The sequence below is a fragment of the Panthera uncia genome, assembly GCF_023721935.1.
Source record: "Panthera uncia isolate 11264 chromosome A3 unlocalized genomic scaffold, Puncia_PCG_1.0 HiC_scaffold_11, whole genome shotgun sequence".
NCBI lineage: Eukaryota > Metazoa > Chordata > Mammalia > Carnivora > Felidae > Panthera > Panthera uncia.
This window is the reverse complement of record NW_026057578.1, coordinates 23357838-23374931: the sequence shown is the minus strand read 5'-3', so window position 1 is coordinate 23374931 and position 17094 is coordinate 23357838. Positions and strand designations below refer to the sequence as shown.

At 49.1% G+C, this 17094-nt stretch overlaps 1 protein-coding gene across 1 annotated transcript in view; it reads left to right on the top strand.

Moving 5' to 3' along the window:
* MMP24 (matrix metallopeptidase 24) overlaps positions 1-17094 on the top strand; it is a 31768-nt gene that overhangs the window by 10337 nt on the left and 4337 nt on the right. The window contains exons 3-7 of the mRNA XM_049650918.1: positions 73-189; positions 1705-2009; positions 11194-11355; positions 13139-13353; positions 15835-15973. Coding sequence (XP_049506875.1) covers positions 73-189; positions 1705-2009; positions 11194-11355; positions 13139-13353; positions 15835-15973 — 938 coding nt within the window. The remainder of the gene's footprint in view (positions 1-72; positions 190-1704; positions 2010-11193; positions 11356-13138; positions 13354-15834; positions 15974-17094) is intronic.

Genomic DNA, 17094 nt, shown 5'->3' with positions numbered 1-17094 from the left:
TGTGTGTGTGTCTGTGTGTGTGTGTGTGTCTGTGTGTGTGTGTGTGTGTGTGTGTGTCCTCTCTCTGCCCAGGTGGATGAAGAAACCCCGCTGTGGTGTCCCTGATCACCCCCACTTAAGCCGCAGGCGGAGGAACAAGCGCTATGCCCTGACTGGACAGAAGTGGAGACAAAAACACATCACCTACAGGTGCTTTGACTACCTCTCCTCTTCCGTGGCTTTGGCTCCACCCACACTCAGTTTTGTCCTGGCCTGAATTTCAGAGGCTCACGCTGTAGGTGGGTCTGTGATCGGGGTGAGAGCCAAGTATGCGGGCATCAGGACCAGGTGCTGAAAGCCTATCACTTTGTCCCCCTTGTGGCTTCCAGAGGATGCCGTATCTCAAACTTCAGGTTTATTTGGTCCTTTGGGGGCTCATTAGCTGTGTCCTGTTTAGAGTCCTACAGCTTTGAGAAAGTGGGATAGGGATTGTTCAGCAACTCTCAGCTGTGATAAAGAGCCATGGCTGAACTCACTCTCCCTATCACTGCTTGCCAAACCCCACTTCCTTTTATCTGGATCCCTTCTCCACTTAGCCTGACAGACTTCACCCAAACTTCCCAGCAGAGCTCCAGTTGTTAGCAGACTCACTCCTGAAGTGTCTGGGGAAACCAAGGGCTGAAGAGGATCAGCCTCCAAGTCAGACCGGTGACCAAGGACAGGGATGGCGGAGCCCATCACAGCAGACTCAGACAGCAGAATTCAGAGTAGGGCTGCAGGAAAGGCCAGGCATAGGGCAGGCTCAGCTGGGCTCTGGCTGGCACCTCTCAAGGCTCTGATTCCATCTCAGTGGATGCCTTGGGTTCAGGGGTAGGATCTAAGACAGAGATCCTGAAAGCTGAAGAATGAAGGGCTCTCCTGCTGATGAGCTATAGAAACCAGAACAGGCTTTTTCTAGAATTCTGACAAAAGAAGGAAACCCAAGAAGAATCTGGGTTAGAAACTGGATAGATCTTAAGGTCTCCTGAAGTGGTAAAATGAATCAAGAGAAAGAACTGGCTTCTAACCTTAACTTCTATTACTCAACCTCTCTGGCCTCAGTTTTCTTACCTATAGAATGGGTGAATAATCCTTGCCCAGGTGTTCAGGAGGCAGAGCACCCAGGAGTAATGACATTCTGCTATGGAGAACCATTCAATATGGCTGCCGTAACCTTCAATAGCTAAATCTATAACTGACGAAATCAGATACCACTCTATACCAATTTCCTAGGTAGACAAGCAGTAGACAAGTAGTTGGTGCCAAACATTTTTAAAAGGGATGTTTCACTTAAACCCTCCACTGCTTCAGTATTTCTATAACTTTTTAAATGTTCTATACTTACGCTTTGTGTATTGGGAGAAAAACTTAAAACTTAGAAAATGCTATCCACGAGCTTAATTTTTTTTTTCTGCACGCTCAAGTGGAATTCTGTTTTCAACACAAACTTTGTGAGAGTGCAGATACAAAACATTGATCACAGCAAAGCTGCTCTGACTGAGGCAGGGGTGGGGACCCAGAGCCTTGCCCACCTAGCCTCTTCTTCAACCTCTGGGATACCTCAGCAGAATTCTAGGGTTCAAAATGTGAGTATTACTGGTCCCTGTGGTCCCTGCTGTCCCTTTTAGCTCTGCAAGCCTCTGACTCTGACTGTTCCTCCCTAATGATCCTTTCTTCTCTTACCAGCATTCACAACTATACCCCAAAGGTGGGGGAGCTAGACACACGGAAAGCAATTCGCCAGGCTTTTGATGTGTGGCAGAAGGTGACCCCGCTGACCTTTGAAGAGGTGCCATATCATGAGATCAAAAGTGACCGGAAGGAGGCAGACATCATGATCTTCTTTGCTTCTGGTTTCCATGGCGACAGCTCCCCATTTGATGGAGAAGGGGGATTCCTGGCCCATGCCTACTTTCCTGGCCCAGGGATTGGAGGAGACACTCACTTTGATTCAGATGAGCCGTGGACACTAGGAAATGCCAACCATGATGGTAAGGCCATGAGGGGGACAGGGGGTCAGTCGTGGATTTTCAGGGAAAGAAGTCCTGAGGAAGAACTTGGGATGCCATAGATAAGCTTCCTGCCCTGTAACTTCATGTCCAAGAGCTAAGAACCTAGGAGGGTGGGAACTGAGGTCTCTGGTCCCTCAGGACCAGGGCCCCAGAGTTGAGTCAGATCACTTAGTAAATGGTCTAAGGGGGCTGAGTCAAGAGGGAGGGGTTAGGCCATGAATAAGAAGATAAAGTAATGGATCAGAGGCTTGAGAAAAAGGTAAAAAAGTCATTAAAGCCGAAAGTGGGGTGTGAAAGTGGTAGGCTCTGGCCTGATAGTGGCTTCGAAGGCCATCTTAAGAGATACCATTACTCTCTTTCCCTTATATCAACTTCATGGGTGAATAACAGGCCCCATAATTACTCTAACATCCTTGGTTAACTTGCTCCTCACCACTGTGACTCAATGAGTATTATATGGAACCAGAGTCAGTATTGTACAGGAATAGTAACAATACTCTTCAGGTTGCAAAAGCATTCTCCATCAGTGTTTACTCCTAAAGCACTTGCTTAGTAAGCAGGCAAGTATACATCATTATGCCCATTTTTACATTAAAAAAAATTTTTTTAATGTTTATTTATTTTTGAGAGAGAGAGTACAAGTGGGGGAGGGACAGGGAGAGGGGGACAGAGAATCTGAAGCAGGGTCAGTACTGACAGCAGAGAACCCAATGCAGGGCTTGAACCCACAAACCGTGAGATCATGACCTGAGCCAAAGTCAGACGCTTAACCAACTGAGCCACCCAGATGCCCCTCATTATGTCCATTTTTAAGATGAAAGGCTTCGGGCTGGAATGGCAAAGCTGGAAGTGGGTAGTTAGGGCTCAAACCACTGCTCAACAACCTGGCTGTGTGACTCCGGGCAAATGATTCACCCTCAATCTCCTCATATAAAAAATGAGGGACTGCGGGCGCCTGGGTGGCTCAGTCGGTTAAGCGTCCAACTCTTGATTTTGGCTCAGGTCATGATCTCGCAGTTCGTGGGTTCAAGCCCCACACCGGGCTCTGCACTCACTGAGCCGAACCTGCTTGGGATTCTCTGTCTCCCTCTCTCTCTGCCCCTTCCTCCACTAGCTCTCTATTTCTCTCCCCCTAAAAATTAATAAACATTAAAAAAAATAACATCTCTCTTTAAAAATAGATAGATAGATAGATAGATAGATAAAAATGAGGGACTGGACTAGATCTCTAAGCTCCCTTCCAACATGATACACAGCCTGGTGGCCTGGGGGTGGGGTGGGGGGGGGGTGGCTCCAAACATTTTAAAAAAGACATGCTCTCTGCCCTCTAGTAGTCCACAGTTAAGTGGGGGGGGGGGGGGGGAGACAGTGTGTATATAAGTAACCCTGTCACAAAGCAGACTGTACTGAAGCTTGTAGCAAAAATACCAAGAAAATGCAGAGATGAGTGTGGAGGAGAAAGGGATAGAGGATTCTGGCTTTTAGATGAGAACAGATAATGATTAGCATGTTGATATTCTAAGATCCATGTCAAGTGCTTTCCACATACTATGTAGTATGTATTTATTATTATGACCTCCATTTTATAGATAGGTAAACTGAAGTATGTAGAAACATTAAGTAGTCTATCTACAGTCCCATAGTTGGTGAAAGTAAGGCTTTGAACCTGGGTATTATGACTCCGGAACACATACTCTTTTTTTTTTTTTTTTTTTTTTTTTTTTTGAGTAACCTATGCACCTAACGTGGGGCTCAAACTCCCAATCCTGAGATCAAGAGTTGCATGCTCTACTGACTGAACTAGCCAGACACCCCTGAAGCACATACTCTCAGCTACCAAGCTAAACTTTCATGGTTCTCAAATTGCAGGGCACACCAGAATCACCCAGAAATCTTTTTAGGGGCTCCTGGGTGGCTCAGTTGGTTAAGTGTCCGAATTCTGCTCAGGTCATGATCTCAAGTTTTGTGAGTTCAAGCTCCACATCAGGCTCTGTGCTGAGAGCTCAGAGCCCGGAGCCTGCTTCAGATTCTGTGTCCCTCTCTCTCTCTGCTCCTCCCCTGCTTGCTCTCTCTCTCTCTCTCTCTCTCAAAAATGAATAAACATTTTTAAAAATTAAAAAAAATATATGTTTAAAAAAGCACATTCCAGGTTAGGGGCCAGGTTCTAGGCCCTTAACCTCTTGCTATTCTGATTCTCTGATTCTGGGGTCAGGCCTGGGAATCTGCACTTGGTGTGATAAATTCTCCAGGCACTTCTGATATACGTGTTCCATCCCCCTTGAGAAACACTGTCTTTATCCTCAGAGTTTCCTTAACTTGCCTGATCATAAGAATCACCCGGGTTTCTTGTCATATATATAGATTCCCAAGCCCTACCCCTGGACATTCTGATTCTTAAGCGTAGGCAAGTTTGGGAAACACAGGGCATTCTTTTACTTAGGCTATGCTTCAGGCTGAGAGCACACTCGTATAGGCCTGTCTCCTCAGAGGCTGAGTCTGGTGTCTTTGGATGAGGGCAGCCTCCTTGAGAACATTTCATATCATTGCATGCATGAATCAAGGATCGGCAATCCTTGGCTCATCTGTGAAAGGATGGTTCAGGAAGTGTTTTGGCCAAGGCTCAGCCTCTGCAAAGATATGAAACTGTCACATTTCTCTTTGTCCCTTGCCCTCTTCAAATGTTGGTCCCCTTTCCTATCCAGCTCCATTTCCTCTGCCCTGGTATCCCTTTCCTTATGTCCTGAATGTGTTTCCTGGCTTTCTGAACACCTCTTCTTTCTCCCATGCTTATTCTTGAATCGGTGTCAACGAATGGCTGGCTTTGCTGATAAAGTGCAAGGAAAAGAAACTAACATTTTTGAGCCCTGTTACGTGCCAGGGACTGTTAGCTGGCAAGATTTTAGTTATAGCCCTGATAGAGACAAATGAATTCTTAAAGGAATCTTGGCCAGAGGAGGCACTGGGAAGATACTCTTAACAACACGGCCCTCCCCTTCCCAGCTCTGAGGTTTGTACTGCCTGAAAGCACTCCTTGCTGTTGGAGACCTTGGGCCCAGTCTCAAAGTCCCAAGAACTTCTGGGAGTGCATGTGGGAAGGAGCTGGGACCTGTGGATATGCACAATCCCAGCATCCTCCCAGTCCTATCCCATCCCAATGAACATCTGCCAATTCTGATAGAGAGTCCAAGACGGCCAATGTCTTCTTTGGACAAGAGTTGGGACTTTTCTATGCTCTGGAAAACTGAGCATGAACTGTTCAGATGTAGTTCCTAACTATGGCAATAGACCCCTGATGCAGCAGGTTGCCCTAGGATGGTTTCTGGAAGGAGATGAAAGGAACCAAGATTTATGGAGCACCTGTATATTATCTCGTTTAATTTCCACATAAATTCACTGAGGGAGTGGATGGAGCCTCCTGGGAACTTTGTGTTTATTGGCTCTCTTCTCTCTTCTAAATTTCCATTATGGAAAACTTCAAACTCACAAAAGAAGAGAAAATGATAATATGAACCCCCAGGCACCCATCCCCTTGCTTCAGCAATTACCAACATGATGTCACTGCTATTTCATTTACTCTCCCCCTGCCACTTGTATTTTTTGGCTGATGTATTTTAAAGAAAATCCTTGGCACAATATCATTTCATCTGTAAATACTTTAGGACATAGCCCTAACAGATTATTTTTTTTCTTCCAAATTTTTATCTAAATTCTAGTTAGTTAACATACAGTGTAATATTGGTTTCAGAAGTAGAATTTAGTGATTCATCACTTACACACAACACCCAGTGCTCATCACAAGTGCCCTCCATAATGCCCATCACCTATCTAGCCCATCTCCCTCCATCAACCCTTAGTTTGTTCTCTATCATTAAGAGTCTCTTATGGTTTGCTTCTCTCTCTCTCTTTTCCCCTTCCCATATGTTCATCTGTTTTGTTTCCTAAATTATACCTATGAGTGAAAACATGGTATTTGTCTTTCTCTTACTGACTTATTTCGCTTAGCATAATATACTCTAGCTCCATCCACATTGTTGCAAATGCAAGATTTCATTCTCTTTGATGGCTGAGTAATATTCCACTGCGTGTGTGTGTGTGTGTGTATATACACATATATACATACACACATATATACATATATATACACATATATATACATATATATACATACACATATATACATGTATATACATACATATATACACATACATACATATATGTACACACACACACACACACACACATATATACACACTACATCTTCTTTATCCATTCTTCAGTGGGTGGATACTTAGGCTCTTTCCATAGTTTGGCTATTATTGATAGTGCTGCTATAAACATCAGGGTGCATGTACTCCTTCAAATCTTCTCATAGATTATTTTCTTTCAAAAAATTATTTTTATATATTTTAGAGAGACAGAGAGCACAAGCAGGGGAGAGGGGTAGAAAGAGAGAGAGAGAGAAAGAGAGAGAGAGAGAGAGAGAGAGAGAGAGAGAGAGAGAATCTTAAGCAGGCTCCATGCTCAGCGAGGAGCCTGACACAGGGCTTGATCCCACAACCCTGGGATCATGACCTAAGCCAAAATCAAGAGTTAGACGCTCAGCCAACTGAGTCACCCAGGCACCCCAAATAGATTATTTTTAACACAACCACAAAACCATTATCAAACCCAACAAAATTAACAATAATTTCTTAAAATCCAATTCCTGTTTGTATTCATTTCCCAAAATCGCCTCAAAAATGTCCCTTCCAGCTGTTTGCTTGCATCAGGATCCAGACAATATCCACACATCATGCATGGCTGACATGTTTCTTACGCTGTTTTCACTTACAATAGTCAGCTCGCTTCCCCACCCCCAACCCTGCCAATATTTGTTGAAAAAACTGTCACTTGTCCACAGTACACTCATTTGGCTTGATGAAATTCAGATTTACTTTTAACACGTCTCCCTTCCTCATATATCCTGAATATTGGTAATTAGTCCTATAGACCTGACTAAATTCACATTTTGGCAAGAGCTTCTGGAGCGGTTGGGTCCTCCCTTCTGCATCACGTTAGAAAGCACGTATGATACAGGCTGTCCCACTATTAGTGATGCTGAGGGTGAGCGCTTGGCTCAGGTGTGTCAGCCTGAGCCAATCACTATAAAATTCACTTGAGGGAACTTAATTTAAAAAACACAAAATGTTGCCTAAGTCCTAACCCAAAACTCCTGAATCAGAAGCTCCTCCACCTATGTGTTTAAAAGGCTCTCCTAGAGAACCACTGCATTATAAGGATGTAAGGGTGATCCTGATTCTCCACGTCATTGGAGTCTGTGTGAAGGGCAGTCTGGCCCACCATACCTTCCAGCTTGTTTCAGGGGCTGCTTCCAGGCACCTTCTGTCCTCATCTCTTTTCAAGGAGTCCAACAGTGATGTCTGAGTTCACTAAGCTCTGATGAGAAGGAAGCCCAGCCCTGAGAAAGGTGACAAAACAGGAAGCGTCATTGAGACCAGCCTTTCACAGAGTAGAGTTCTTCTGCAATCACTTCTGTGACTCTCCCCTGACCCTGGGAGCTAGACCAGGCAGGGATCATAATATCCCTTTAGCAGATGAGGAATGTAAAGTTCCATGTGGTTATAAAAACTCACATAGTAAGTGGCAGAGCCAGGTATGTACCCAGGACTCTGAATTTTTAGTAATCGCCCCAGGTGGTTATGCTGCAGGTGGTCCAAGAACCACACCTGGAAAAATACTGAATGTTTGGCACTGTTCCATCCTGGCTGCACAAAGCTTGCCCTCGAGGAGCCCACACCCCTGGAGCGGAAGAGAGAGTGTGCTGGTGGCTGTAACATATGGTGGAAAGTGATCAGTGCCATAAAGATGGTTCAGATAAACTGCTGGGAGGGTAGAGGAGGAATCACTCACTGCCAGTGGGGGAAATCAAGGAAGTCTTTCTGGAAAATGTGGCACTGAGCTGAACTCTGAAGGAGTAAGGCTATTCTGGGTAGAGGGGACAGCACTGGCAAAAGAATGGAGGCAAAAGGAAATGTTATAGCCTTTTGGGGGGCTGGAGGGCTTGATGAGATGGGACTGATCAAGTATGGAGGTTCCACGGGAAGGAAATGAAGCAGAGATAGTTGAGTAAGAGTTTTGGGTACCTGCTAGGAGGCCCCTGCTGGGACTTGAGCTCCCAGCCCACAGGAACACTCCCTATTGGGGATGCTGGTCCCCTCACATACCTCAATGTGACCCTGCTAATTAATAGTGATCTGTAGTTCTGTGCCAGGAGGCGGATGTGAGCACTTTGCCTACCTTGCCCCATTAATTTCACCCCCATTCTTAGAATGCAGGTACCGTTATTCCCTGCATTTTACAGAAGAAGAGATTTAAAACGTCCCACTGCTGCAACATGGCAGAGCTGGGATTCATGTCCTTCTGGCTCCCTCAGACCGCACTTCTGACTACTCTGCTTCCTTGTTTCTCACCCTCTTGGAGAGTGAAGACCCTAACAGCCACCCGCCTATTAAGCACTGGATCTTCTCCATCCTTCTGCCTTCCTAGCATTCTGCCCTCTCTAGCTCCAGGGAGTTCTTCTGCCCTTCCCTGTCCTTCCATCTCCCCAGAGCAGCCCCCACTTAGCAGGTCTCTTGGGCTTCTGTGCAACAGGATGCCAGTTCCCCCAGTTCTTTTCTGCTTTTTGGTCCCTGGAATAAACCCACAGTCCCTTTTCCTTCAAGGGCTTACTCCTATTCTCTGCAGGGACCCAGGCACAGAGGCTACAGAGTAACAGACACAGGCTGAGGACAAAGGTTTAGAGTCTTGCCAAGTACTCAGAGCGCTGCTCCCTGGTTCCCAGTGGAGATCCCTGTGGACGCCCCTTGAGGAAGAGCCTGGTCAGCAGACGAGAGGCCCGAACAGCTTGTGAAGGTGGAAGAATAGTCCGGGAGGCAGAGCTAGGCAGGACCAGCCCCCAGGAAGCGGAGCTGCCTTCCGCTGGCTCTAGCAGCCGCCTTTGTTTGGGATAGAGCTGAGAGATGAGCTCACCCTTCCCCTGTGCCAGAGGAACCAGGACCCGAGGAAGGAACTGGGGGCGGCCTGGCCTCCTCCTGCCAGCTTGCCCTTCCCCAGCAGAAGGCCAGCCCCAGGCTCTTGGCCAACCTTGCACTGATCTTGCCCATCCCCATTTTGCTGAAGACACGGGTGGTGTCAGCAGAGCGGCAGGCATGCTTGCGTCGGGGTCTGCCCCATAAGGCTCTTCTCTCTTCTGAGACCGTAGCCAAAATGGCCAGAGACGATCCTCAGTCCCATCTGACTCTCATGGGTCCCTCCGTTGGGCTGGGCTGGGCAACTTTGCCAGTGACACCAGAGCCAAAGTAGGCACTAGGACTCCTGACCACCTCCTGGGTCCCTGGTAGCCTCCCCTGCGCTCAGAACCGACTGGAATGAGCTGTAACATGCCTTAGGGCAGGGCAATGAGAGGCAGAGCTCAAATGACAAAGGTCAAGGCAAGCAAGAGTTTTCAAATGGACAGACAGGTCAGGACTATCAGTATGACAGCCTGCCCAACTCCCTGTCTCTTGTGTTTCTTTCCCAAAGCTGGGGTTACTTAATCCCCCCAAAGTCAGGCCTTGCTCTGTCCCAGGCCCAATCCAGAGGCTCAGAGGAGTTGGCTTAAGAAAATCTGGTAGCTGGGGGCGCCTGGGTGGCGCAGTCGGTTAAGCATCTGACTTCAGCCAGGTCACGATCTCGCGGTCCGTGAGTTCGAGCCCCGCGTCAGGCTCTGGGCTGATGGCTCGGAGCCTGGAGCCTGTTTCAGATTCTGTGTCTCCCTCTCTCTCTGCCCCTCCCCCGTTCGTGCTCTGTCTCTCTCTGTCCCAAAAATAAATTAAAAACGTTGAAAAAAAATTAAAAAAAAAAAAAAAAAAAGAAAATCTGGTAGCTGGAACCCCACTGGCCTTATGCTTCCTTTCTGGTCGATGGGCTTGTTCCAGGCACCAAGCTTCCATCTGATGTCTGGTAACAACAGCTCCTGTGCAGTGCCACACCCTTCACACATATTACCTCATCCAATCCTCACATAACCCTATGAAGGGGGTACGATCTCCCCATTTTACAAATGAAGATATTGAAGATGAGAAGGTAGACCTTCTGGCCAAGTTCACAAAGCTGGAAACGAAGGAGGTCTATCTGGCTCAGGGGCCCACGCTCATGACCACTGTGCCATGTTGCTGCCTCAGCTTCGCGCTCGGGATCCCGTGTCCCACTTTCGGCACCTGGACTTTGTTGTTTTCACTCGCATTTGAGTCCCTGCCTTGATCTTGGCCGAGGTTCAGTTCTTTCAGAACTAAGGTCTTGCTGGACTGAGAGCCGCCCTCACGATCAGGGCCCTGCCTGCCCCTGGACCTCCTGACACCGACTGCCAGCCTGCCACCCCCAGACCTCCCCTCTGCTCGTCGTACTCCCTGCCCTGGCTTTGCCCTTTTCATCTCTCACCCAGACCCTTCTACCTTCTTCCCAAAAGCGCACGGAAGCCCTGCTTCTGGTCTCCTTCCCCTCTCAGCCCTCCTCAGCGCGGAGCAGCCAGAGTGACTCATCATGTCACCACCCCCACTCCTGCCCTAAACCCCCCACTGGCCAAGAAGCCAATCCAAATTCCTTTGCGTGGCATCACAGAACCCCACTTGCCAGCCTGGCTGACCTCATCTCTCTCTGCCCTCCCCTCCTGCTTTGTTCCAGAGCCAAGTGGAATGAGCCTGCTTGTCCCTGGATCTTGTTTTTAGTGTTCCCTCTGTCAGGAATGCCACCCCCACCCCTCCCTCTCCTACCCTCTGAATCCATTCTCCTGACTAACTTCTTATCTTTCAAGACTTGAGGTAAACTTCACCATTATGAAGCTTTCCCTGCACATCTTCCTTCAAGTTTAAATCACTCCTCCCTTCTCAGAATCCTCACTCCACCCTTACAGACTTCTATTAAAGCACCTGGAACATTAATCTCACTTATTTTGTTTCTCTCTCCAAATCCCCCCACTATACCGAGAGTTCTGAAAGGCAGGACTGTGTATGATTTCTCCAGCACAGGGTCTGGCACAAAGCCTATGCTCAGTGTTGGCTGAAGCAATGGGTTGACTGATACCTAAGTGGGTGCCCTGGGCACCTCCCCACTCCCCTCTCCACAGGGAATGACCTCTTCCTGGTGGCTGTGCACGAGCTGGGCCATGCGCTAGGACTGGAGCACTCCAACGACCCCAGCGCCATCATGGCGCCCTTCTACCAGTACATGGAGACACACAACTTCAAACTGCCTCAGGATGATCTCCAGGGCATCCAGAAGATCTACGGTGTGTGGCAGGGGAGAGGGGGCTGCTGCTCCTTCTTAAGGGCTGGGCTGTGACTAGCTGCCTGAGTGGGTTGTTTTCTTAAGCAAGAAAAAAGGAGAGGCTATGCTGATATTTTGATAAGATATAAAAGGCCTGCTACCATGCCTCCCTCCCAGTTCTCTGTTCACACTGGTAATGCAAAGGTCTTGTTTTGGTCAAGTCAGTTGAGATGGGAAGACCAGTGTGCTTGAGCAAATGTATGTCAGCATAGCCCAGGCCGCCTCAGCCCCTGGGCTATGACGCACAGGAGGAGGGCCCCTTCTGGAGGCCTTGATGACCTCAGAGAGCAGATGGCCCCAACCAGAACCCCGGAGGATGGGCGGGATCTCCATAAGTGAGGCAGTGGAGGACTGGACAGGGGAGGTAGGGACCAAGGTGTTTTGAAAGTAGAATGGACAGGATTTGCTGATAGATCCAACATGGGGGTGAGGGTCAAGGACAACACCAAGATTTCTGGCTTTTCTAATTGTGGGGCAATAGGATTTACCAGTCTGTTGCTCAGAGAGCTGGGCTGGGATATTGATTTGGAATCTTAGGTGTCCAATCTATAGCCACTGGCCACATGTGACTATTGAAATTTGAATTTATATTAATTAGAATTAAATAAAATTAAAATTTCAGTTCCTCTGTCACACTAACAACTAGTCACGCATTTCAAGTGCTCAACAGCCACAAATGGCTGGAGGCTACTGTATTGGACAGTGCTAATATAGAACATTTCTGTCATCACAGAACATCCTACTGGACAGCTCCAACATAGAGGGTCTTTAAAGCCATGAACCTGGGCACCTCCCCACTCCCCTCTCTACAGGGAATCAAGATCACTTAAGGTAGTGATCTGTGACTAGGGGACTCATTGGAATTACCTTGGAATTTCCATTTTAAAAATGCTCTCATTGTCAGAGATTGGCTTCTCTTTGGTCTGGGCTGTCTTCTGAGCATCATGAGTTTTAAAAGCTCTCCCAGTGACCCTAATATGCAACCCAAGGGAGAAAACTGACATAGGGACAAAAATAGAGAGAACACCCAGGAGCACTCCAACCTTTAGGGTAGGGTGGGTGAGGAAAGGCTGCCAGCAAAGGAAGTGGAGAAGGAACAGCCCATAAAGTAGAAGGAAAACCAAGACAGAACAGGGGCCTGGAAAAGTGCTCCTATGATCTTGCTACTCAAAGTGTGGGCCTCAGACCAGGAACACTGGCATCACCTAACAGCCTGAAGAAATGCAGAATCGCAAGCCACCCCCCCACCCCCCGCCCAGACCCTCTGAGTCATAATCCCCATTTTATTAAGATCCCTGGATCTTGATATGCACATCAAAGTTTGAGTCGGTAACCCTGGGGTTTGGCAACATGAAGGTCATTGGAGATCTTGACAGAGCAGCTTCAGTAGGTGACAGGGCAGAGGCTGTCCTGGAGTGGGATAAGGAATGAAGGGGAGAAAGTGAGGCTGGCATGTGTAGAGGGAGCAGAGAATGATGGTATGGGACACTGAGCCCAAGAAAGGACATGTTCTCTCTTATAACAGGAGAGAAGAAGAGAAGATATCAGATTCGGGGGTGGAAAGATGAGAGTTCCCATTTAATGACTATTTTCATCTGTTTTCTCAAAGATTGGGAAGTAAAAAGTGGGAGAGGGAACAGGAGGCTGGAGGGTGACAGACCTCAGCTGCCAGGGTGATGATGAAGCAATGACAGCGGGAGGCAGGGAATGGCTGACCCTGTCTAAGATACAGCCCCTCTCTGCAGGACCCCCAGCTGAGCCCCTGGAGCCCACCAGACCCCTCCCCACGCTCCCCGTCCGCAGGATCCACTCACCAAGTGAGAGGAAACATGAGCGCCAGCCCAGGCCACCTCGGCCGCCCCTCGGGGACCGGCCGTCCACACCGGGCGCCAAACCCAACATCTGTGATGGCAACTTCAACACAGTGGCACTCTTCCGAGGCGAGATGTTTGTGTTTAAGGTAGGGCCAGTCAACTGGTGACACCCAGATGGTCCTCTCCCACTTGCTCCCCCTCTGTGGAGCAGGAGAAGGCTGCTGCTCTGGGATTAGGCCCGCTTTGGGCCTGGACAGGAGTTGGCCCAGTGGCCAGGACTTGGGGTCCCTTTCTGGTGCTGCCGGGTGAATTGACTTGTTTCTAAGAGGAGGTGGGTAGACTGGTGATCTTATACCTTCCCAGGGGTTAATGCTGGGGGAAAGTGCTGGAGACCTGCTGGTCAGCGACTTTGAGCAAGTCATCTCCCTTCTCTGGACCTCAGTTTCTCCATCTGAAAGCGGGGTCATTCCCTTAATGAAGGGTGTATGAAGACTAAATGAGTGCATGGCCATGAAGATAGCAGCTTGGAGTAGGGGCTGACATGGCGATGGCAGAGTCTGTCGCCAGATCCTGCCAGGGCTGAGAAGCTGGGACTGAGGGATGCCTGATAGAAAGCTGGCCAGGCTACATCTTGTCACTTGTCCTGGTCCTATCACATTAGCCACGGGCTGACTGGGTGGCAGCACGTTTGGTTGGTATGCTACAGGTTGGGTTACCAGGGAAGTGGACTCTGAGACAGTGTTGAGAATGCAGGATTTTGATTAAAAAGTACCTTTGGGACCAACATCTGTGGGTAGGAGGGAAGGAAGTAAGACTGGGCAGAAGGAGAATATAAGCAGCAACTAGGACCATTGCAGAGTCACCTACCCCTACAGGGAGTTCTATAGCTAGCATGGCCCATCAGAGTCATCCCACATGGGGCCCCAAATAGCTAGCACTTTGTACCTCCTGCTTCATTCAGTCATTGGATGAGAAGGGGCATGACCTTGGGGGAGCTTGCTGAAGCCGAGGCCATCCCCAGAGAGGCCTGCAGTTGAAAACAGCCTGCTGACCACATTGCGGGCCGCCAGGGCAACAAGCCCTCCATGGAAAGGGGTCTGGTCAGGGTGTCTCCATCACACTGGGTGGCTGTGCGGGGCTGCTCCATTCCCCTCAGGGAGCTCTCCCAGCAAGCTTTGAGGACTGAGCAAGAATCAGGTGACACGGGTCAGCACTGATCCTGCCTCTCAGAGTGGCTCTAGGAAAGTCACTGGCCTTACTTAAGATTCTGTATATCTTGGGACGCCTGGGTGGCTCAGTTGGTTAAGTATCCAACTTTGGCTCAGGTCATGGTCTTGTGGCTCGTGGGTTCGAGTCCGGCATCAGGCTTATAGCACAGAGCCTGGAGCCTGCTTCGGATTCTGTGTATCCCTCTCTCTCTGTCCCTCCCCTGTTCGTGGTCTGTCTCTGTCTCTCACTTTCAAAAAAAAAAAAAAAGACTCTGTATATATCAAATCTACTTCATAGACTTGTGCAAGTCAAACTAAAGTTTTAAAAACAACATGAAAGTGCTTTGTAAAACACCTTGAAAAAAACGTTTCTAGTTTTTGTACCATCTTTTACAAATCACATTCATTCTGATCCCCCCACTCAACGGTTCCTAGGCAAGTCTGGGTTTTATCATCTCCATTTATTTTATTTTAGTTTTTTAATTTGAGAGAGAGAGAGAGAGAGAGCACATGAGCAGGGGAAAGGGGCAGAGGGAGAGTGAGAACCCCAAGCAGGCTCTACGCTCAGCATGGAGCCCCATGTGGGACTCGGTTCCATGACCCTGGGATCATGACCTAAGTCAAATCAAGAGTCAGATGCTCAAACGACTGAGCCATCCAGGTGCCCCTTTTATCATCCCCATTCACACTGAGGGACCTGGTAGGTTACAGGCCTTGCAGATTGCCCACCAGCCAAGGGCTGTACTGCCACAAGACACTAGTTTGAAGAAGAGGGCTTTCATCAGATTCTTGACCTACTGAGCTGCCATTTATTTAACATCAACCATGTGCCCTGTGCTGTTCTAGGTACTTTACCTATTACCTCTCCTCTGATCCCCAACATTACCCCCATTTGTAGGTGAGGTGCTTGCAGTACTGTGCCCACGGTCATGCAGTGCTAAGTGAAGGAAATTCACACCCAGGTCTTGAGGGATTCCCACAGCTTGCTTCCCAGGGTCCTCGCCCTGCTGGATGGAGCCAGAGGGTGAGGAGGGCACTCTGCCCAGGCTCAGTGGCCAGCCTTGTGAGTGGCCCACTGATGTCAGTGACTCTCTGCTGCCCTCATGTGGCCACTACAGGCCCCTGGCACCATCCCTTCCAGCTCCTCCCCACCTCATCCCTGCACCAGGCCAGTCTGCTGTCTGTCTCATAGCCCCTTGGACAGCAAGAACCTTCAGGAGGCTTATATGAAGAGAGTTAATGGGCATCCTGTCTTCCTCACAGGGCATTGGAAGCTAGATGTGATAGACAGACATCATGGAGGGTTGCAAGGCTGGGCCCAGGGGAAGCTTTTGGGTTATTTGGGCTTGAGCCCCAAGGCTGAGATCCTAAGTTAAGGCAGGGCCTGCCATGCTTCTCTCTCCTCCCCTTACCCCACAGGATCGCTGGTTCTGGCGCCTGCGCAATAACCGGGTACAAGAGGGCTACCCCATGCAGATTGAGCAGTTCTGGAAGGGCCTGCCTGCCCGCATAGATGCAGCCTATGAAAGGGCTGATGGAAGATTTGTCTTCTTCAAAGGTAATATAGCCTGCACTGAGAGAACTGTGACAGTTCCCTGCCCTTTCTGGGACCCCCTTTCCCCATCTGTACACTGGAAGAGGCGGGGTGAGAAGCAGATGCCCTCCAAGAGCCCCTCTAGCCCTAACAGAGACACTGACTTCTGACAGGACTAATCCCTGCAGGCAGGCCAAGCACAGTCCAGGGGAATCAAGTCATGAAGTAATTGTTGAGGGTCTGTATGTTCCCAGGTTGGTGGGATGACAAGGCTCACCCGCGTCCAGGCACAGTGCTCCATGGAAGGCCATCCCATCAGTTCTGTAAGAGTTGGTTGGGAGGAGGTCACACTGGCTGGAGAGGTCAGGGAAGGAGCCAGGGGGAGCTAGCATGTATGGCATGCCCACCCAGGGCTGGGTTGCTTCGCTTCAATTATCTTGAGATGGGCCCAGCCTCAGAAGGGTAAGATACAGGTAATTAGTGAGAAGTGAGGAAGGCAGTCCAAGAGGAAGGGACAGCATGGGTAATAGAGTAGTGTGGGGATATGCATGTACATTGGAAAAGCTTAGAAGACCCACTGGACAGCCATGGAGGCCCACCTTGGAGAGCGGTGAGCAGTGGCCTAGAAAGGAGAGTGAGGGAGAGTCCTAAGGAGCCTTGGTTGCCAGGCCAGAATGCAGTCTTGACCCATTAGAGAAACACTGGTGTCCACTGGGTGTTTGTGAGCAGCAGAGAGCCAGAGGGCAGGCAGCAATCCAATAGAGCAGAGGTGGGGAGGCCATTTCTGAGTCGGTCGCTGGAGGGGAGGGAGCAAGTCAACAAGGCCCACACCAGGGAGGACCAGTGAGGCCAGAGATGGACAGCTAAAAGATGCAAAAGGCTTCCTGAGAGGCTGAACATGGAGGGGAGAAGGAAAGAGAGGGTCAAAAGTGATGCCAGGTTTCTTGCTGGGGAACCGGGGGGCAGAAAGGTGAGGAGGGAGGGAGCACACTGTGGAGGTAGTGACGAATTCCAGAAAGCAGACCTGGAAATGCCCAGAGGCTGGTGTACACTGGGTCAGGGCTCCTGGGTCTGGGGCTCAGGTCCAGTGGGAGTGTCTGTGAGCCCTCAGAGTTGGGTGTCACTGGTGGAAGGTGGGGAGTACT